Source organism: Salmo salar, chromosome ssa06 (genome assembly GCF_905237065.1).
Source record: "Salmo salar chromosome ssa06, Ssal_v3.1, whole genome shotgun sequence".
Taxonomy (NCBI): domain Eukaryota; kingdom Metazoa; phylum Chordata; class Actinopteri; order Salmoniformes; family Salmonidae; genus Salmo; species Salmo salar.
Genome location: NC_059447.1, coordinates 52,421,891 through 52,445,751, shown reverse-complemented (window position 1 = coordinate 52,445,751; position 23,861 = coordinate 52,421,891). Strand labels below are relative to the sequence as shown.

Genomic DNA, 23,861 nt, shown 5'->3' with positions numbered 1-23,861 from the left:
AGTGGAGTTCTCCAAGCAAAGGCCCCTCCCAAACCCCAATTTTTGGGGGGGGCATTGGGGCAGAGAGAATGTGCAGTTTTATAGCTAATGCCATGCTATTTTGCACATTTTTCCATGAGGCTTACAGAACATGTTGCTGTTTTAGTGCTCAGGGATTCTTGAAAGACAGGACAATCAACTTTTTCCCCACAAATATTTGTCTTAATATTAACATTTTAAATATATATTTTGACAGACCAATCAGCTATCACACCATGTAAAAGAACAACCTCCTATTTGTATATATTTGTCACAAAATGCAACAAACTGCATTTTTTTCAACTCCTCCAGGCATTTCATTTTTTACAATTATTGTCCAAAAACTGTTTAAAGGCCTTGATTGTTTAATACTAACATTAGATTATTCAAATCTCCACTGTTCTTTTTGTTTTGTTTATTAGCACTATTAAAAGCTCCAGGGATAATGTCTTCAGCATTTTGGCATGTTTGTCTAGACTTAGAACATAAAACAACATTTATGAAGTAAATCTTTTCCCTTCGGTCTAGCACAGCAAGTACTTCAATTGTTTAAACATCTGTTGCAGAACACTGATTAAGGGGTTAACCATCAGTGGCTTGTCAACTCCGTCACTGATGGCTAACCCACTTAATCACTGTTCTGCAACATATGCTTAAACAATTGAAGTACTTGCTGTTGACAACAGATATTCAAAACTAACATATTTTTGTCTTAAAAAATAAGTTCATTTGTAAAATATGGAAAATGATTCATTTGAAAATCTCCAAATAAAACAGAACCAGTCTATCAAATCTTTCAGCACTCTGGCAGAGTTAACTTTAGACAAAAATGGTAAACACAGTATCAATTTAGTTTTTCCTGACTCTAAAACCTGATTAAATGTAACATTTTTTAACCAAAATTCATATTCTATTCTAATCTGGCAGGCAGATGGAGTTGACAGTTTATGGTTGTGAACATGGTGATTGCAATATTGTTTGTTTAAATCTATCAAAAGTAGAGAACTTTACACATCATGACATGTATAAGGTCCTTATGGTATGGCTGACCCTGCTCATTCCTGATTCATTTAGGATTTTACCAAATCTCCAGACACATCTTTTAGGAATCAAAGTTTTGAGATAAATATTATTTAAAGCCATGGAGGGCTATTGCAAGAAACTACATACGATACACTTTTTAGTTAATATCCATTATTCCAGGCATAGAGCCGACATGGAAATAACATTTAGAAAATTCCCCTAAATGTAACTTTTAAGCTCAAATAATGCAACAATAAGTTTCCCTGCCTGACAAGGATTGTCACGACTTTCAAGAATCCCTGAGCTAATTTCCTGCTATTCTACACATTTTGTCATGAGGCTGGGAGAAAATTGTGCAGTTAAAGCTCATTTCCTGAGTTTTTTCATGGCTTATGACATCTTCATATGCTATCTGGAGGGCCTGACTTCGTGTCACTATTTCTAGTATTATTTAAATGTTTTATCTTTAACTCTGCATTGTTGGAAAAGGACCCATAAGTAAGCATTTTCACTGTTTCACTGTTGTTTACAAAGCATGTGACAAATAAAATTGGATTTGATGTCTGAAGACTGAATACAGTGTGTGGTGTTGTTTTGCCCTATTACGAGCGCAAGACTTAAGATTTTCAATAGTAGTGATCGTTAAATGTGAGCTCTTTCCCGACATTAGCATTTTTTTTATGTCTTGTATAGTCCCCAAGGCTTATATGGAACGCCCTGAAATAGCTTGATGATTGCTGTATCTGTGCCCTCCCTCCCTCCCACCTTCCCTGCCGTCTCCTCTTCTACTGAGAGAACATGCAGTTCCTACTCTCCATGTGTCTGTGCACCTGGTGCTGCAGTGAACACAGAGAGCCAGTTAATATAGCCAGATAGAGCTATATCTGGCTCCTTCGTAGGAGGCTACTTCACATAGCTACACTGTACAGTGTACATTAAAGCCACAATCTGGAGTTTGTGTATTCAGCCCCAACGGCAGCCCCTCCGCCACTTGCAGTGCTGGAGAAATGGAACTACTCTCAAATTCATACACACAGCTCGTAAGGCATTTCTAAGTTATTCTTCAACAACCAATGGGTATAGGGCAGGCTAACCCTTGAACAGCAGCAAATCTCCCTGATTATGCCTTTAAAAAAATGCTTATTCCATCTTATAACCAATAGTAGAACAACTAAAATAACAAATAGAACATCTTCTATTCTAGATTAAATTTCTCTCAAAAATAAAACACCATATTAAATAACAGAAGACTATCTAAAATGTTCCTTATGCAAAACCATACCTGAGACTCAGAGCATACAAAATCATTTTACAATTACAGCTGAACTGTTTTTTAAATTGTAATTCGATACATATCGGGCTTAATTTGCTCATCTATGGCCATAATATTGGGCCAAATGACATTTATTAAACCTAGGATTCATTATTCGTTACAGCTACATCATTTAATGTATTAAATTCATAGTTTAGTTCCAAAAATACATAAAAAACACTTTAAAGCTAATTTCTGAAGCTTCTATATTCCATTATAAACTGGGTGGTTTGGGCCCTGATTGCTGATTGGCTGACAGCTGTGGTATTTCAGACTGTATATCACGAGTATGACAAAACATTTATTTTTACTGCTCTAATTAGGTTGGTGACCAGTTTATAATAGCAATAAGGCACCTCTGGGGTTTGTGGTATATGGCCAATATACCACGGCTAAGGGCTGTATCCAGGCACTCTGCGCTGCGTTGTGACTAAGAACAGCCCTTAGCCGTGGTAAATTGACCTTATACCACAACCCCCTCGTGCCTTATTGCTTAAATATAAAAACACTTTCCTAATATTGAGTTGCCCCTCCGTTTTGCCCTCAGAACAGCCTCAATTCGTAGGGGCACACAAGGTGTCGAAAGCGTTCCACAGGGATGCTGGCCAATGTTGACTGCAATGCTTCCCACAGTTGTGTCAAGTTGGCTGGATGTCCTTTGGGAGGTGGACCATTCTTGATACACACAGGAAACGGTTGAGTGTGAAAAACCCAGCAGCATTGCAGTTTTTGACACAAACTGGTGCGCCTGGCACCTACTACCATACCCCGTTTAAAGGTACAGATATCTTTTGTTTTGCCTATTCAACCTCTGAATGGCACACATACACATTCCATGACTCAACTGTCTCATGGCTTAAAAATCCTTCTTTAACCTGTCTCCTCCCGTTCATCTACACTGATTTGAAGTGGATTTAACAAATTACATTGATAAGGGATCATAGCTTTCACCATATCAGTCTATGTCATGGAAAGAGCAGGTGTTCCTAATGTTTTGTACTCTCAGTGTAGTCTACACACCATAGAAATACAATGGATTTTACCTAGCATACTACGACTCCCAGGGTGCAATGCTTCACCCAGGGCTGCTGGCTGGCTACTTATCATATTATAATGCTGAAAAGAATATATGTAATTGTCACTCAAAAAAAATATAAATTTAGTTGCTGGTAGAATAATGTTACAAAGCAAATGTAATGTGTAAAATAGGTTTTAATGCATTTTTGGAAGTTAACCTCCCTTGCACTGCACTGCTTTGTAACACCTTTTGCATCGTTTTTTTTTTGGTAGGCTGGTCTTCATATGCTCTGTAAGCAAAGTATTCCCATATTTCACTTCTGGAGCCAGTTTTGTAAACAACCTGCTGGAGTGGAGGTATGATGTTTTCGTTAGAAGAAGCCATGTTGACGGCATTTTCTCTCTCTTGCGTCTCAAAAGTGTCTCGCACTGTGTCAGCAGCATGCGCAAGCGCAAGAAGCCTGGCTAGCTTACTACTGCCACCTTGAGAAGATTCAGACAAATTACTAGACAGACTCACTCATCTCAGGCCGTATATGACGCGAGACACATTTGACAGAAGTACCGAAAGTAACATTTTCTAGTACCAAACCGTTTTTGGTATACCATGCAACACTACAGTAGATGTGAGAGCAATATCTGCATAGACCAAATCACTGTGTCATTACTATACTATTCTGACTATCCAATCCCACTCTTACTCCCCCTTATCTGCCAAAAGGGTTCCCTGGTTATTTCAGTGTAGTTGGGATAATTGGACTACTTTGTGGTTTGTTATCTCTATGGTGTTCTGATTGTGCTTCGGATAGGAAGCTGTGTTGGTAGGTTGGTGGCAGGTACTTGAGCCTGATTAAACCTCTTGGTTCTGTGTTCCCGTTCCATATAAGGGGCCACAGTGCTGCGCTACTGAAGCCGTTAAGACGTCAACATACATATGTTGGGTTTGCTCCTAGCAGAACCCGGCTAGGCGAAGCAAACATCTGTGCTTGCATACTCCCGAAAGCAGGGGTTATCAAAGTGGGTTCTACTTTGGTAGAGGTACTGCAGGGGTCCGCAGCCAGATAAAAAAATACAAAATCAAATAATCTGTCCAAGGGATCTGTGAAATAAGTTTAGACGGTGTAATACAAAACAAAACAATGTAATATTGTATTTGTGGTCAAAGCATGACCTTTTGAAAAATGCTTGCTATTTCCTTATTGGCCGATCAGCGGTCAACTTGCATTAATAATTTTAATGACCGGTATTTGCCCACATCATTCTGTTGTTGTGGTATGCCCACACCATTCCAACACAGAAAAGCTGGTTTGTAACATGCTTAATATAAATCAAATCAAATTTGTATTTGTCACATGCGCCGAATACAACAGTGAAATGGTTACTTATCAATTAAGTGTTAAGTAAAGATAGATAAGTAAAAATAACAAATAATTAAAGAGCAGCAGTAAAATAACAGTAGCAAGGCTATGTACACGGGGTATCGGTACAGAGTCAATGTGCGGGGGTACAGGTTAGTCGAGGTAATTGAGGTAATATGTACATGTAGGAAGAGTTAAAGTGACTATGCATAGATAATAAACAGAGAGTAGCTCCAGTACCGCTTGCCGTGCAGAGAGAACAGTCTATGACTAGGGTGGCTGGAGTCTTTGACAATTTTTAGGGCCTTCCTCTGACTCTGCCTGGTATATTGTTCTACTGTATTATTGACTATGTTTGTTTTACTCCATGTGTAACTCTGTGTTGTTGTATGTGTCGAACTGCTTTGCTTTATCTTGGCCAGGTCGCAGTTGTAAATGGGAACTTGTTCTCAACTTGCCTACCTGGTTAAATAAAGGTGAAAAGAAAAATACAAAAAAATAGAGGTCCTGGATGGCAGGAAGCTTGACCCCAGTGATGTACTTGGCCGTACGCATTAACCTCTGTAGTGCCTTGTGGTTGGAGGCCGAGCAGTTGCCATACCAGGCAGTGACACAACCAGTCAAGATGCTCTTGATGGTGCAGCTGTATAACTTTTTGAGGATCTGAGGACCCATGCCAAATCTTTTCAGTATCCTCTTCACGACTGTCTTGGTGTGTTTGGACCATAATAGTTTGTTGGTGATGTGGACACCAAGGAACTTGAAGCTCTCAACCTGCTCCACTACAGCCTCGTTGATGAGAATGGGGGCGTGCACAGTCCTCCTTTTCCTGTAGTCCACAATCATATCCATTGTCTTGATCACATTGAGGGAGAGGTTGTTATCCTGGCATCACACGGCCAGGTCTCTGACCTCCTCCCTACAGTGAGGGGAAAAAGTATTTGATCCCCTGCTGATTTTGTACGTTTGCCCACTGACAAAGAAATGATCAGTCTGTAATTTTAATGGTAGGTTTATTTGAACAGTGAGAGACAGAATAACAACAAAAAAATCCAGAAAAACGCATGTCAAAAATGTTATAAATTGATTTGCAATTTAATGAGGGAAATAAGTATTTGACCCCCTCTCAATGTAACAACTGTCTTCAGAAATGGACCAAGGCGCAGCGGGAATGTGGATACTCATAGTTTTTTAATAAACACAAGTAAAGCATCCACAGGGGAAAACAATAAACTCTACTCACGATGACAGGAACAGTTTTGTAGGCACACAACACGCAGTGCAAAAACAACTACCCACAACCCCAAAGAAAAACACACACTACTATATAGGACTCCCAATCAAAGGCAACTCAACACACCTGCCTTCAATTGGGAGTCCTAATCACCAACACAACACTTAACACACAGAAATCTGCCACGTCCTGACCAAAACTAATACAATTGCTCCCTCTGCTGGTCAGGACGTGACACTCAATCAGAAAGATTTCTGGCTCCCAGGTGTCTTTTATACAGGTAACGAGCTGAGATTAGGAGCACACTCTTAAAGGGAGTGCTACTAATCTCAGTTTGTTACCTGTATAAAAGACACCTGTCCACAGAAGCAATCAATCAATCAGATTCCAAACTCTCCACCATGGCCAAGACCAAAGAGCTCTCCAAGGATGTCTGGGACAAGATTGTAGACCTACACAAGGCTGGAATGGGCTACAAGACCATCACCAAGCAGCTTGGTGAGAAGCTGACAACAGTTGGTGCGATTTATTCGCAAATGCAAGAAACACAAAAGAACTGTCAATCTCCCTCGGCCTGGGCCTCCATGCAAGATCTCACGTCGTGGAGTTGCAATGACGTTGAGAACGGTGAGGAATCAGCCCAGAACTACATGGGAGGATCTTGTCAATGATCTCAAGGCAGCTGGGACCATAGTCACTAAGAAAACAATTGGTAACACACTACGCCGTGAAGGACTGAAATCCTGCAGCGCCCGCAAGGTCCCCCTGCTCAAGAAAGCACATATACATGCCCGTCTGAAGTTTGCCAATGAACATCTGAATGATTCAGAGGACAACTGGGTGAAAGTGGTGTGGTCAGATGAGACCGAAATGGAGCTCTTTGGCATCAACTCAACTCGCCGTGTTTGGAGGAGGAGGAATGCTGCCTATGACCCCAAGAACACCATCTCCACTGTCAAACATGGCGGTGGAAACATTATGCTTTGGGGGTGTTTTTTCTGCTAAGGGGACAGGACAACTTCATCGCATCAAAGGGATGATGGACGGGGCCATGTACCGTCAAATCTTGGGTGAGAACCTCCTTCCCTCAGCCAGGGCTTTGAAAATGGGTTGTGGAAGGGTATTCCAGCATGACAATGACCCAAAACACACGGCCAAGGCAACAAAGGAGTGGCTCAAGAAGAAGCACATTAAGGTCCTGCAGTGGCCTAGCCAGTCTCCAGACCTTAATCCCATAGGAAATCTGCGGAGGGAGCTGAAGGTTCGAGTTGCCAAACGTCAGCCTCAAAACCTTAATGACTTGGAGAAGATCTGCAAAGAGGAGTGGGACAAAATCCCTCCTGAGATGTGTGCAAACCTGGTGGCCAACTACAAGAAACATCTGACCTCTGTGATTGCCAACAAGGGTTTTGCCACCAAGTACTAAGTCATGTTTTGCAGAGGGGGTCAAATACTTATTTCCCTCATTAAAATGCAAATCAATTTATAACATTTTTGACATGTCTTTTTCTGGATTTTTTTTTGTTATTCTGTCTCTCACTGTTCAAATAAACCTACCATTACAATTATAGACTGATCATTTCTTTGTCAGTGGGCAAACGTACAAAATCATCAGGGGATCAAATACTTTTTTCCCTCACTGTTTAGGCTGTCTCATCATTGTCAGTGATCAGGCCTACCACTGTTGTGTCATCGGCAAACTTAATGATGGTGTTGGTGTCGTGCTATGGACGGAAGGAAAACTTTTGAACTAATTTTGTAATTAATTATTGGTCATATTTCTTAGAAATCTGGAAACACTGGACAGCTACTTTAAGCTTTAAAACTGCAAGGTTTTCTCTGCCTCATGGCAATATGTGTAGAATTGCAGGAAATTAGCTTGAAAACTGCAAAATTCTATCCAATGTCAAGACGCGGTCCTTTAAATTGTTCCTTCCCAATACCCGAGACTTGGTTCGGCCATGCACTGCCGAAGTAATGGTAAAACTCCTTGAATGCTATTATTTTTTTTTATCTCACTCGAGTTGTGTTGTGATTATGAGGGGGTCCCTGATAAATTTGCTGTCACAAAAGGGGTCCCCAGCCCCAAAACTTTGAGACCCCCAGCCCCAAAGACCTAGCTTGAAAAACAAGTAAAGCGGCAATAATACGGTTGTTTGTCCTTCTTGAGCCACCGTAGCAACAACATAGCCAGAAACACTTCCTCAAAATAGTCCAAGATAAGATAAATTAAGAAATCTGTATTAAATGTTTACGTTTTTGCTTTAGAGGTCTTAGTCGTGCAATTTTACAACTAACTAAGATGTTTGGTGCAGTATTTCGCAAGTGAAATAAAGTGCATGAAAATTAGTCGTCTGCCATTGAATGACAACGAACACTTCATTGAAGAATGCCGTCCATAGTTCCCACTTCCACTAGGAGTAGTACTGTTGACCAATCACCGACGAAGGGGCGGAGACTTCAGCTACCGAACTTCGACTTGCCTCTATATTTTTTTGTGTGTACACGAACAGCCGAAAAAAAACCTGGAAAACACCAAAACAAACAAAAACGTCACGAAATGTCGTCATAATATGTGCACAAAGTGTTTCGACTGTGAAGCATGCGACAGGCTTTACGCTTTTCTTCTCCCTGCTGTCGAGAGCTATAACTACAAATATACTTGAACACAGTGTAGAAATACTGCATTCCAATATTCTATATATTATATACACTACATGACCAAAAGTATGTGGACACCTGTTCATCGAACATCTCATTCCAAAATCATGGGCATTATAATGGAGTTGTAATGCAGCCTCCACTCTTCTGGGAAGGCTTTCCACTAGATGTTAGAACATTGCTGCGGGACTTGCTTCCATTTAGCCACAAGAGCATTAGTGATGTCAGGCACAGATGTTGAGCGATTCGTCATGGCGTTCCAATTCATCCCAAAGGTGTTCGATGGGGTTGAGGTCAGGGCTCTGTGCAGACCAGTCAAGTTCTTCCAAACCGATCTCGACAAACCATTTCTGTATGGACCTCGCTTTGTGCACGGGGGCAGTGTCATGCTGAAACAGGAAAGGGCCTTCCCCAAACTGTTGCCACAAAGTTGGAAGCACAGAATTGGCTAGAATGTCATTGTATTCTGTAGATTTCCCTTTACTGGAACTAAGGGGCCTAGCCCAAACCATGAAAAACAGCCCCAGAACATTTTTCCTCCTCCACCACTATGCATTGGTGCAGGTAGCGTTCTACTGGCATCTGCCAAACCCAGATTTGTTCGTTGGACTGCCATATGGTGAAGCGTGATTCATCACTCCAGATAACGTGTTTCCACTGCTCCATAGTCCAATGGTGGCAAGCTTTACACCACCACGCTTGGGATTGCAGATCTTTGGCTTGTGTGCATGCGGCTGCTTGTAACGTTCGTCGCCTGGTGACGAGGAAGCGGACCAAAACGCAGCTGGGAGCGAACACATGTTTATTCAACACACTGGAATTAAACATGTACACAAAAATCAAGAAAAATGCAGATACGTTACGTGCTCAAACAAAGAGACAACACCCCACACAAACAGCGTGGGGAAAACAGCAACTTAAATGTGATCCCAATCAGAGACAATTAGCGACAGCTGTCTCTGATTGGGAATCGACAGAACCCAACATAGAAATAACCCACCTAGAGCCTACACAAGGCTAAAACGTAAACCAAACACAAACCAATGAAAAATACCAAAACATGACACACCCTGACCCAATATACCCGAGTTCACCTGGTCAGGGCGTGACAGAACCCCCCCCCCCAACGGTGCGTACTCCCGGCGCACCAAACTTAAGTCTATTAGGGGGGGGGACCCGGGTGGGCGCCTCACCCTCGGTGGAGGCTCTGGCCCCGGGCGTGTTCTCTCCCCCGCCTTCACCTTAATCCTACCCCTCTGGCCCGGACTGGACCACTGTGGAGCGGCATGCTCAGGCTCCGGAGCGGAGCCGTCGACCGGAACAGGATTGGGGACACGCACCACTAACCTGGTGCGGGGAGCAGGGACGGGCCGGACAGGACTGGGGACACGCACCACTGACTTGGTGCGGGGAGCAGGGACGGGCCGGACAGGACTGGGGACATGCACCACTGACTTGGTGCGGGGAGCAGGAACGGGCCGGGCCGGACTGGGGACACGCACCACCAACCTGGTGCGGGGAACAGGGACGGGCCGGACAGGACTGGGGACACGCACCACTAACCTGGTGCGGGGAGCAGGGACGGGCCGGACAGGACTGGGGACACGCACCACTGACTTGGTGCGGGGAGCAGGAACGGGCCGGGCCGGACTGGGGACACGCACCACCAACCTGGTGCGGGGAACAGGGACGGGCCGGACAGGACTGGGGACACGCACCACTAACCTGGTGCGGGGAGCAGGGACGGGCCGGACAGGACTGGGGACACGCACCACTAACCTGGTGCGGGGAGCAGGAACGGGCCGGACAGGACTGGGGACACGCACCACTAACCTGGTGCGGGGAGCAGGGACGGGCCAGACAGGACTGTGAACACGTACTGGTGACCTGAAGCGTGGAGCCGGTTTAGCCACTCGTCCTGGCTGGATGCCCATCCTAGCACGGCATGTGCTGGGCATGTCCACCGGACGCACCGGGCTGTGCGGGCGCACTGGCGACACAGCGTGCAACTCCGCATACCATGGCTTGGTGCGGGGAGCAGGGACGGCCGGGCAGGACTGTGGACACGCACCACTAGCCTGGTGCGGGGAGCAGGGACGGGCCAGACAGGACTGTGAACACGTACTGGTGACCTGAAGCGTGGAGCCGGTTTAGCCACTCGTCCTGGCTGGATGCCCATCCTAGCACGGCATGTGCTGGGCATGTCCACCGGACGCACCGGGCTGTGCGGGCGCACTGGCGACACAGCGCGCAACTCCGCTTACCATGGTTCCTCCTCCAGATCTTCCCTCTGCAGGTCCTCAATCAACTGCCTCATCATCTTCGTCTCTTCCTCCGCCGTCATCCCCCACGAGAGCAGTGGTCTGGGCTCTTCCTCTGCCCTTCCGGACCACCCCATTAGCACCCCCCCAAAATTTTCTTGGGGGTGTTTTCCGGGCCTCCTCGACCGCCGCCTGCGACTCCGTCTACCGGCTGGCTTTACCTCCTCGACCTGGGAATCCTTCCGCCAGGGTCCTTTCCCCGACATTATCTCCTCCCAGGTCCAGAACTCCTTCCCCTCGCGAGCCCATCTCTCGCGCTCCTTTTCCTCCTGCTGCTTGGTCCTGGTTCGGTGGGGTGTTCTGTAACGTTCGTCGCCTGGTGACGAGGAAGCGGACCAAAACGCAGCTGGGAGCGAACACATGTTTATTCAACACACTGGAATTAAACATGTACACAAAAATCAAGAAAAATGCAGATACGTTACGTGCTCAAACAAAGAGACAACACCCCACAAACAGCGTGGGGAAAACAGCAACTTAAATGTGATCCCAATCAGAGACAATTAGCGACAGCTGTCTCTGATTGGGAATCGACAGAACCCAACATAGAAATAACCCACCTAGAGCATACACAAGGCTAAAACGTAAACCAAACACAAACCAATGAAAAATACCTAACATGACACACCCTGACCCAATATACCCGAGTTCACCTGGTCAGGGCGTGACACTGCTAGGCAATGGAAACCCATTTTATGAAGCTCCCGACGAACAGTTATTGTGCTGACGTTCCTTACAAAGGCAGTTTGGACCTCGGTAGTGAGTGTTGCAACAGAGGATAGACCATTTTTTACATACTACACGCTTCAGCACTCGGTGGTCCCGTTCTGTGGGCTTGGATGGTCCACCACTTCGCTGCTGAGCTGTTGTTGCTCCTAGATGTTTCCATTTCACAATAACAGCACTTACGGTTTATGCCCTAGCAGGGCATAAATTTGACAAACTGACTTGTTGGAAAGGTGGCATCCTATGATGGTGCCACGTTGAAAGTCACTGAGCTCTTCAGTAAGGCCATTGTACTGCCAATGTTTGTCTATTGAGATTGCATGGCTGTGTGCTCGATTTTATACACCTGTCAGCAACGGGTGTGGCTGAAATAGCCACATTCACTCATTTGAAGGGGTGTCCACATACTTTTCTATATATTGTGTACATTTTGAGGCAAGAGACCTAAAAAAGTATAATATTAGGGGTTTGGGAAATGCTGAGAAGTACTTTTGTTGTTTTTCCTTAACTGAATGTTCACTCAAACTAAGGAATATTTTACCACTCAATCCATCTTAATCAAGACCGTAAACCAGAGTTAAGAATAGGTCTAAATGACCTCTTAGCAATAGAGTTAGTCACATTGGATTTAATGGTCCTGATGTAATGGTCCTTGAAACACTGAATTTAAATACTGTAGGAATCCATTCATTTCTATGGAGGGCTGCTCTTTCTAGATTGTTGATGCTATTGTCACGAACCGGCTCAAAGTCCATAACAAAAAGGGAGACAACGTGGAGATTAGGAATAACAAAAATATATTTATTAACTGAAGTAACATAAATACAATTAACAATTGTGTGTGTAGTCAGTAGTGTAAGTGAGTGGTTGCGTGTATAAATGTGATAATGAGGGGTGTTGAAAGGTGCCAAAGAAAACAGCCACAAAAATGCCACAACCAAAATCTAACATGAAGAGAGTCTCAATGAATGGGGAAGAGGTGTATTTATCCCGGACACACCCGGGTTCAGGTGTGTCCCATGTCGCTGACGACCCTCCCAGCTCCGCCCACCGACATCCCATTAAGGAAAACAAGAGCAAACTATGTATTAGTTGAGAGGCTAAGTCACCGCAGAAAGAGCAGCCCTCCATAGAAATGAATGGATTCCTACAGTATTTAAATTCAGTGTTTCAAGGACCAAATTTCATGTAATTAATGACCAAATTTTTTTTGTAGTGGGGACAGCAAAAAAAATATACTGTTTTTCTATATTGTTTTATTACTGTCCACCCCAGGACCATGGTGAAACCAAAACAATAACTACGGTGCTGGGGTGGTCAGTAATACTAATGACCGAGCATATACACAAGCAGTGGGGCGGCAGGGGGTAGCAGATTCCTGCTTTAAGGTGACTGTAATAGAAGAAATTTGGCAAACAATTATGGGGCCATTAATAAATGCATTTCTATAGCTTCTAAAATCTTTTAATGATTCATTGTAAAATAATAATTTTACCAGTACCATTTTTCCTTGTAAATTTCAAGAAAATGTCAAATGGACTATGACATAAAGCATATCAGTGAGTTGATTCACGAGTCCCTTGTTAGTGCTAAAACCTGCCATCCAACAATTTTTTAAATCTAAATTCTGTTATTCTGTTGCACATTGTAAGGATAACTAGATAATACAGCTCTCTAACATTTGCTGTTGTACATAGTATGTTAAATTATGCAACAAAGAGAGATTTTTGGACAATAAAGTCACTACCGGTTGAGTCCAAGTCCGCACTGGTTGAGGTTGATTCCAAGTTAAGTCAAGTCTCAGTCCTGGACTCTAGTACTACAACACTGAAGCATATTCATTGAAATATAAACCAAGACTATTCTCAACACTTATATGTGTCCATTTAAAGTATTAATCAGTGTTAACTTTCAGAGTTATATTAAACATTTGCTGTGTAACCAGGAATTTGTAACAGAATAAAAAGAGAATACGCCATATGACACCCAACAAATGCTTTATTGTAGCAGCAATCCCTGGGAGGAATATTAAAATATTGCGGATGATGTGTCTACGCTATTCTGAGGAGGCAAGGACAAATGAGGCAGTCTAGGCTATGTTGGGAGCATCCCAAATGGTATCCTATTCCCTAGTGCACTACTTTTGACCAGATACCTATGGGCTCTGGTCAAAAGTAGTGCACTTAATAGGGAATAGGGAGCCATTTGGTGGAATGCAGTCATGATGCTACCAGCATTCGACAACCAGCCTCCAAGTATTACCATGGTAACCACCACAAGCTCCTTAGTAACCCACAAGGTCCCAGTGAAGTGTGTTTGCACCATTTCTTAGCTCGGTAAGAGCACATGAAGTTCATCGAAATATCGAGGGTACGAAATCTTCTGAACTCCTGTTCAAGTCTGTTTGGTAATTGAATTGGATGTTCCGTTTGAGATATGTAGCAGGTAGCCTAGTGGTTAGAGTGTTGGGCCAGTAACTGAAAGGTTGCTGGATTGAATCCCTGAGCTAACAAGGTAAAAATCTGTTGTTCTGCCACTGAACAAGGCAGTTAACTCCCTGTTCCCCGGTAGGCAGTCATTGTAAATAAGAATTTGTTCTTAACTGACTTGCCTAGTTAAATAAAGGTACAATTTAAAAAATATATGCAATGGTGTTTTCAGTTATAGCATTGCCTTTTTCAATTCAGTTTTTCTCTGGCAGTTCAATTGAAATTGAAATGTACTTCACCCTTGCTCGGCCCAATGTTTTTATTGTGATTGCGTGTCAAGGAGTGTGTGTGTGTGTGTGTGTGTGTGTGTGTGTGTGTGTGTGTGTGTGTGTGTGTGTGTGTGTGTGTGTGTGTGAGTGATTTTGAGAGAGAGAGATGGAGTGAGTGTGTGTGTGTGTGTGTGTGTGTGTGTGTGTGTGTGTGTGTGTGTGTGTGTGTGTGTGTGTGTGTGTGTGTGTGTGTGAGTAGGAGAGAGAGAGAGAAGGAATGTGTTTTCATCGAGGATGAACAGTTCATCTCAACATCCTCATTAAGTGCAGCTTTCTTCTACATCTGCTCCTTGATTTGTTATTGAGCGGTGTGTTTGTCTTATAACAGCGGTCTTAGAGATGCACCAAGAGAAATGCAACATGCCTGTCTTATAGTGCTCACCGTCCATTGTGTCTGTCTGAGAATCAATGCTATAGAATGCCAGCCATTGTTTTTTCAAGCCATCCAAGCCATTACATCTTTCAATTTAATGCACTGTGTTCCATGCAAAATTGAGAAAGCTCCCTATTTGAGGAATGTATTGAGGGTGGTGTGTTTTGCTTGGATTAAATTATGTACCACTTCATTTATAAGTGATTGTAAAGCATCTATGTTGTGCTTATGAAGACTTAATAAAACCTATATTTGTTTGTTGCCAGGAGAACGCTAAAGTGGGACCCCCCCCAGATTGATTTCACCAGTGATTTGTGTGAATACTGTATAGATGAAACTCTACTGGGTAGTGATGGAATCGTTTCTCACATTTCAAAAGGTCTTATGGCCTTTGTTATACTCCCATCTAGTGGAGGAAGGGGCATAGCACTTGGTTGATATCAGTAAATGTATTTTATACTTTTGAGTAACAGTTTACATAAAACTGACTGGTATAATGCATTAGTAAATGTTATAAGCTTGTATAAGCCTTTATAATGTCTAATTAGGCCTTATATGTAACAGTTTACATAAAACCGATTGGTATAATGCATTAGTAAATGTTATAAGCTTGTATGAGCCTTTAATTAGGCCTTATATGTAACAGTTTACATAAAACTGACTGGTATAATGCATTAGTAAATGTTATAAGCTTGTATAAGCCTTTAAAATGTCTAATTAGGCCTTATATGTAACAGTTTACATCAAACTGACTGGTATAATGCATTAGTAAATGTTATAAGCTTGTATGAGCCTTTATAATGTCTAATTAGGCCTTATATGTAACAGTTTATATAAAACCGACTGGTATAATGCATTAATAAATGTTATAAGCTTGTATGAGCCTTTATAATGTCTAATTAGGCCTTATATGTAACAGTTTATATAAAACCGACTGGTATAATGCATTAGTAAATGTTATAAGCTTGTATGAGCCTTTATAATGTCTAATTAGGCCTTATATGTCATCTTTCTATGATACATTTTCAACTGACTCAAAATGGATGATGTTTGGTCGAGATTTCTATGTTAATGGGGTGTAGATGCTTATGACAATAATTGCGATGCATTATAACGCCATTGTAATGCTTTATACCTGTTTACTTTATTAAAGCATTATCTAATTGTTGATTCATCCTTATTTGAGTTATTGAATATTGCTTCAATATAAGTAGCAAATTGGTGCCGTTTTCTGTCCTTTACCTGTTCCTTCTTCTCTCCCTCCTCTTCTTTCTCTCCATTCCACTCCTACTGTCCTCTCTCCAGCTGTTATAACTGTGGAGGTCTGGACCACCATGCCAAGGAGTGTGGCCTGCCCCCCCAGCCAAAGAAATGCCACTACTGCCAGAGCATCATGCACATGGTGGCCCAGTGTCCCCAAAAGGCGCTGGCGCCCCCCACTGGTTCTCAGGACCCCCTGCACTCTTCTACCCTGGCCGACCTGTACCCCCCCGACGAGGAGGAGCGCTCGGGCTCATACCCCCTCGATGGCCCCTCAACCTCCCCGGAAGAGCCACCCCAGTCGCACTGTGGTGGCCCCCAGAGGTGGAGGAAATAGGCGGGGAGATGGGGAGAGGTGTACCCTGACTCCCCTAACCTAAGGAACCCCCAAAATCCACCCCTAATCTACCTCACACTCGTGAAAAAAATGGGAGGTATATTTTTTTGGGGACCAGCGAAGCTATGGCAATGATCACCGGAGTACGGATCTGTGTGAATATGTGTGACTGACTGACTGGCTGTCATCTGGTGGCAGCTATGGCAACCATCGCTGGGGATACGGACTCATGTGAATGACTGTGTGTGACTTCTCAATCAGTGCAGCTCAAGAGACAAAATGGTCTAAAAGAGAAACAAGGGTCAGGGTTAGGGGTTAGGGTTTAGGTTTGGGTTTAGGGTTCGGGGTTAGGGTGATTGTGAACCTGAGTTAGATGACTGGTGTCATCCGTAACACTTTGTGTGGTAGTTTATGAATATAACTCGGTTTCCTTTTAGATTTTGGTTCACGTGTTTCATATTATATTATTATTCTAAACATCATGATGCCTCTTTTTTGGCATTAAGACTTTTAAAAAAGGCCTTGATGTAGCCCAGTGTTTCCTAATCGCGCATATTTTAGTTTTTGCCCTAGCAGTAACACACTTGATTTAACTTATCGCCAAGCCTTTGATTATTTACAATCAGGTGTGTTAGTGATACATCAAAAACTAAAATGTGTACCCCTTTGGCTCCCCGGGACCAGGATTGCAAAACACTGATAGGCCCTCTATAAAAACAATAGAAGCGCAAAAAATCTGAATCCAAATGATGCTTTAGTGTGACCTATTGATCAGTGTTGGCGAGAACACCATGGATACCAGGGTGAAAGGTTGGGAAGAGGATGGGGGCGTAGGACACTGATTCAATAACGCTTGTGGTCATGTGCAACGCTCTGCTTACAGAAACAGAACTGGACCAACTGCCCAGGGTGGGGGGCAGCAATGGCTTCATAAGAACCAGGAACTGGTTGTTATATGGTTGTTATTATATGGTTGTAATGACGTCATTTCAACCAGCTTGCCCACTGGTTGATTGTTGTTAAACCTAGTTTGAAGTGTGTGTGTGTGTGTGTGTGTGTGTGTGTGTGTGTGTGTGTGTGTGTGTGTGTGTGTGTGTGTGTGTGTGTGTGTGTGTGTGTGTGTGTGTGTGTGTGTGTGTGTGTGTGTGTGTGTGTGTGTGTGTGTGGCATAGCCTGGTGCAGTGAAGTCACCTTCGCTGTGTACTTCCCCAGCGGGGAGATTTTGGCACAAGACATCATTGCAACCAGTTTTCTGCTGCGAAAAGAAGCCTAACTGTCACTCCTGAACCACAGAAGATGAGCTTTTCTAGTTCAGTGGTACTAACAATTGACTGCAGAGTGCTAGTGGGGGAATAGTATTGAATCCAGGCACGTGTGCTCACTTGCTTGTGTGTGAGTGGGGCTGTTAGGAACGTGTTCGAGACGTTGTTCCTTTCCTAAAACATAACAGTGACGGACGAGAAGTTTGATCCAGGCTTTGAGATTGGGGCCAACCTCTAGTCGACTTTATATTAACAATTCTGTTTCATGTAATCCTAGAAAAACATGCCTTAGAAAAAGTGTTTTATCACTCGAGACCTTGCCTGGCTACCCAGACTCCTTGCTCTGGCCAAACGCTAAGCCACGCTCACAGACGTTAGTTTCTTCTCCGCAGTGAGTCTGGATATGAGTACCTCCCAGACCCTTCACCGAATGCCAACACATTCAAGGCCATCTGATTGGTCCAGGAACCGATGGGTTGGGCCAGAGCTAGAACAAACATGGGTAAAGCGGCGGTTTGAAAATGTGTCATTGGCTTTTATACTCCGATTGGTTAGAGACGATCCAATCGATGTTGACTTTGTTTTGTACAAAGCCCCTCGTGTCCCTCGTCACCACAAAATACTTAAATGATGGCAGACTAAAGTATGTAGCGAATGAGAGAGCAGAAGAATAATTTAGTGTGAGTTGTTAGGCTACTCGAGTCCGGTCTCCAGACCACATATTGAGTGTCTCGGGTTTGTCTCGGATACATTTTTACTCTGTCTTGACTGTCAGCCCCCGTTCAGTCAATGCTTCACCATGCCAAATATCCACACTCCTTTTATAACACTTACTCATAACATACTTACTCATAACAATGCTGTCCTTTACTACAATGCATTTGGAAAGTATTCAAACCCCTTGAATTGTTCCACATTTTGTTACGTTACAGCCTTATTCTAAAATGGATTAAATAAATGTTTTTCCTCATCAATCTACATACAATACCCCTTAATTACAAAGCGAAAAGTTTTTTTTTTTTTAAACGTTTGCTAATGTATTACAATTACAGAAATACTGTACATTTTTAGCTCTTTTATGGCGGCGAACTGACACAATTTCAATCATGGTCTTGAATTGGACTCGCATTGTTCTGGTCTCGGTCTTGACTCGGACTCGCCCCCCTCCCAGTCTCGGTCTTGACTCAGTCTCACAACACTTCTTAGATAAAAAACCATTTTATTCACCTCTTGGTTTAAATTCCAAAACATTGAAAAAATACCATTATTTAATTGGACTTCTACTATCTACATTTGGGTTGTTGACTAATTAGTTGAAGATAGTGTCGCAGTTTATGAAGTCACAATATAAGTCATTAATATATGTATGAAAGAATAGCATATTCTAAAATAATTATTACATTTAAGTATAGAATAAATTATTTCTGGCATAGTTTAATAAAGCCCTGTATTGTGTGTAGGATTCTTTATTGTCAAGCACCATCACACCTGTCTCCCTTTGACCTGTGTGATATCACTCATTTTACCCTTTCAATCAATGCCCTCCCCGTTTATAATATGAAGTAATATTCTATATTTATGTCTCTCTTTATTTCTATCAGTCCATCTCACTTTTATCCTCCCTCCGCATTATCAAAATATCTGATCACTCTCGCATCACTATACCTCTCTCTATCGTTCTATCTGTCCCCTCTCCTCCTTTCCGATTAAATGCCTTACCTAAATAGGAAAAACTCGGACCCCTAGTCATAGGCCTAGTATTAGTCAAATCAAACACGCTACTACATCTGTCTGATGTCATACCTTTCTAACCCTATATACACACACCTGTCCCTCTCCCATCTATGCCTGTGGTACCACCTGTTTCCAACTCAAAACGGGATCCCAAAACACTGCTGCTCGTTTTTCAAATAGTCCAGAGATTTATTAAGAGCGGGGAAAAAAAGGTAGGGAGAAAAAAGTGCTGCTTTTCGTATGACTTGAATCCTCTGCAAGTTTCTAGTAGCGCTTATACTAATGAAACATGACAACTCTTCTCTGACCATATTGAATGTGAAAAGAACTCTGAAGTGGCTCTCCTCACAAAAGTTAATGTGGGTCACTTTGGAATCGTATCTTCTTAATGTTCTGACAAATCAAATTCTTTGTATGATATCAAACTAGCTTGTGTTTTCTAAAGCTCTAAAACAAATTACGTAGACAACCAACAGTTTTTGGTACACATTTCTATAAAAGAGTTTGGCTTCATTTGAAGGCATTTTAAAAGTAGGACTTGTTGCTTTGTTGTTCCTGCTCCTTTGGAATTTCAAGCGATTATTGCTGAAAGTTCTACACTGTGGTTGTTTATCTATAGCTTTTTGAATGTGTGATGTGCATCGAATTGAATCCAATAAGCGGACAACAACAGAGAGAGAAAAAAAGAGAATGACCAAACCACACAACGAGCACAGCCCATTTTTGTACTATGTATATATTTTTTTATTCACAATTCCTCTCAGGATGATAAACATTTCTCAGGGAATTAACCAAAAAATGTATATTTTATTATTTTGGGAATCATTCACTGACTGCTCGTTGAACTCTGAACAGTAATGTTTAAAGGTTCTGTACATCTTCATGTACTGATATTAGTAACTAACTACCTCTCGAGTTATACATAGTTGTGCATTTTCTTCTTCTTATGTTTAATTTTGATTGATCTTGTATGATTAACTGTAGGACTTTTTTTTTTTTACAGCAAAAGCCTACCTCATTTCCTCTGTTTTTTCCCGCCCCCAGCCCCGGCCCCCCCACCACCTCTGCACAGTTGTTTGTTACAAGCGTCCGGTGTTGGCACAGTAGTCGCAATGCAGTTTCAATCAATCACATCGCTGAAATGGCAGATCAGTTGTGACTCCAACTCCTCTTTTCCAATCAAAGCCTGTTTTTTTGTTGTTTTACTTCGGTTTTGAAATGGGAGTGTTAATCTCCACATCTAGAGTGAACTCTGTCTGCCAGCTAAGTGTGTGTGTGTGTGTGTGTGTGTGTGTGTGTGTGTGTGTGTGTGTGTGTGTGTGTGTTTGTGTGTGTGTGTGTGTGTGTGTGTGTGTGTGTGTGTGTGTGTGTGTGTGTGTGTGTGTGCTTTTCCAGCATATGTAGGCCTACACACTTAGCTGCAGACAACAACCAGTGAGTTTACCTCATTTTTGGGCTAGCTACAGTATATAGGCAGGTCGTTGGTCATGTGTTTGTACATATTTTTTCTCCTAACCTCATTTCTCATTGTAACCACTTGACAGGCATGAGGTGGACACACATTGGATTATACTGTAAATGCACAAGAAGATAGTGCCTATCTATGTTTTGTCTGTGTATTCCCATCGTATTACCAAATAACATTTTTTCTCTCTTTGGTCTACTCAGTAAGTGACCTAAATATCAGCCATTTTGACAACCTTCGAAAATGACAAGTTGTGTTGTCTCGAGACAATTTGTTCTTGTTTTTGTGAACTACACTAAGTAGTTATGAGTGGCATTAATAATTCTTAAGAAATTAGTAGATTTAAGTACTAATAGTGACCTTGCATATGTTGAGATCCTTAAAAAAAAAATTTGACTGAAAAACTCTTGAGATTAAAAACATTACATTTGGGGGGGGGGACTGCAGTATTCCAGTACAAGCTCACCTCATAGTCTTCTTTGCAGTTTTCAGTACATTAGCGACTAGTTTACACCGGCATAAACAAAAAGTACCACCATTACGGATAAAATTATTATTATTAATTATTAGCTTTACAGTTGAAGTCGGAAGTTTACATACACCTTAGCCAAATACATTTAAACTCAGTTTTTCACAATTCTTGACATTTAAACCTAGTAAGAATTCCCTGTCTTAGGTCAGTTAGGATCACCACTTTATTTTAAGAATGTGAAATGTCAGAATAATAGTAGAGAGAATGATTGATTTATTTTATCTTTTATTTCTTTCATCACATTCCCAGTGGGTCAGAAGTTTACATACACTCAATTAGTATTTGGTAGCATTGCCTTTAAATGGTTTAACTTCGGTCAAACGTTTCGGGTAGCCTTCCACAAGCTTCCCACAATAATTTGGGTGAATTTTGGCCCATTTCTCCTGACAGAACTGGTGTACCTGAGTCAGGTTTGTAGGCCTCCTTGCTCGCACACACTTTTTCAGTTCTGCCCACAAATTGTCTATAGGATTGAGATCAGAGCTTTGGTGATGGCCACTCCATTGTTGTCGTTAAGCCATTTTGCCACAACTTTGTAAGTATGCTTGGGGTCATTGTCCATTTGGAAGACCCATTTGCGACCAAGCTTTAACTTCCTGACTGATGTCTTGAGATGTTGCTTCAATATATCCACATAATTTTCCTGCCTCATGATGCCATCTATTTTGTGAAGTGCACCAGTCCCTCCTGCAGCAAAGCACCCCCACAACATGATGCTGCCACCCCTGTGTTTCACAGTTGGGATGGTGTTCTTTGGCTTGCAAGCCTCCCCCTTTTTCCTCCAAACATAGCGATGGTCATTATGGCCAAACAGTTCTATTTTTGTTTCATCAGACCAGAGGACATTTCTCAAAAAAGTACGATCTTTGTCCCCATGTGCAGTTGCAAACCGTAGTCTGTTTTTTTTATGGCGGTTTTGGAGCAGGGGCTCCTTCCTTGCTGAGTGGCCTTTGAGGTTATGTCGATATAGGACTTGTTTTACTGTGGATATAGATACTTTTGTACCTGTTTCCTCCAGCATCTTCACAAGGTGCTGTTGTTCTGGGAATGATTTGCACTTTTCGCACCAAAGTACGTTCATCTCTAGGAGACAGAACGCGTCTCCTTCCTGAGCGTTATGATGGCTGCGTGGTCCCATGGAGTTTATACTTGCGTACTATTGTTTGTACAGACGAACGTGGTACCTTCAGGCATTTGGAAAATAGTCCCAAGGATGAACCAAACTTGTGGAGGTCTACAATTTTTTTTCCTGAGGTCTTGGCTGATTTCTTTTGATTTTCCCATGATGTCAAGCAAAGAGGCATAGAGTTTGAAGGTAGGCCTTGAAATTCATCCACAGGTACACCTCCAATTGACTCAAATGATGTCAATTAGCCTATCAGAAGCTTCTAAAGCCATGACATCATTTTCTGGAATTTTCCAAGCTGCTTAATGGCACAGTCAACTTGTGTATGTAAACTTCTGACCCACTGGAATTGTGATACAGTGAATTATAAGTGAAATAATCTGTCTGTAAACAATTGTTGGGAAAATGCCTTGTGTCATGCACAAAGTAGATGTCCTAACCGACTTGCTAAAACTATAGTTTGTTAACAAGAAATTTGTGGAGTGGTTGAAAAACGAGTTTTAATGACTCCAACCTAAGTGTATGTAAACTTCCGACTTCAGCTGTATATGTTCTTCGAATCATTGTAAGTACTTATTGCTTATTGTCTACTCTTTCTATCCTGGTCAGTATTTAACTGTCAGGTAGGGAATTTTTTGAAGACTCTACTGAGAACACCTCTCATTGGCTCTGTTCCAATACACATACTAACTTACTACTTTAAATATTTGCTGAATACGCATACAAAGTGGATTCGCATGGATGCGCGTCACAATAGTCAAATGTAAACACAAATGGAGACACTGTCATTTTTGGAGGGATATTTGTGACACAAAAGCATTACGTTAGCTAGTAAAAGAGTATAGGAGCGGTTGCTAACAAACTGTAATTAGCTTTAGCTAGCTTGCCAACTTGGCTAACTGTAGGGCGAAACAATTCATTTATTTTCAGTTTGTTAGCTTCTACACTGCTTTTTGTGAGCAAATGTAATGCTGCCTCCAAAACTGATGAGGTGTCACCGCTAATGTTTTCATTTTGATGTTTATGACGTCTCCACTTCTCAAACGCATACATTCCAATAAATTGCTTCAAACTAAGTGGTATGCTGGTTTTGACATTTGAACAGAACCTGTCTCAGTGAATGTAAAAGAATACGGTCTCTCTAAAGTGGCTGTGTTTAGATGAAGTTTCTGTTGGGGGCTGAGACACCATCTCATTATTTACTTGTTTAATAGGCTGCATTGAAAATGTGAGAATGTTTCACACTCTCTCATGTGTGGTAGAGTTGACTCCCAACATCTCTGGCAGCTGCCAAACCAGACACTTGACTGACACGCACTAGAGCAGGGGTAGAAAACTCGATTC

At 42.3% G+C, this 23,861-nt stretch overlaps 1 protein-coding gene across 2 annotated transcripts in view; it reads left to right on the top strand.

Moving 5' to 3' along the window:
* The window catches only part of LOC106607557 (protein lin-28 homolog A), a 46,506-nt gene extending 27,872 nt beyond the window's left edge, over positions 1-18,634 (top strand). Inside the window, exon 4 of one of the 2 annotated variants that reach the window (XM_014204597.2) lies at positions 16,107-18,634. In XM_014204597.2, the coding sequence (XP_014060072.1) occupies positions 16,107-16,398 (292 nt within the window). In that variant the 3' untranslated portion in view covers positions 16,399-18,634. Of the gene's footprint in view, positions 1-16,094 lie in introns of both variants that reach the window. The other variant, XM_014204596.2, reaches the window with a different exon arrangement.
* The last annotated feature ends 5,227 nt before the right edge of the window (positions 18,635-23,861 follow it).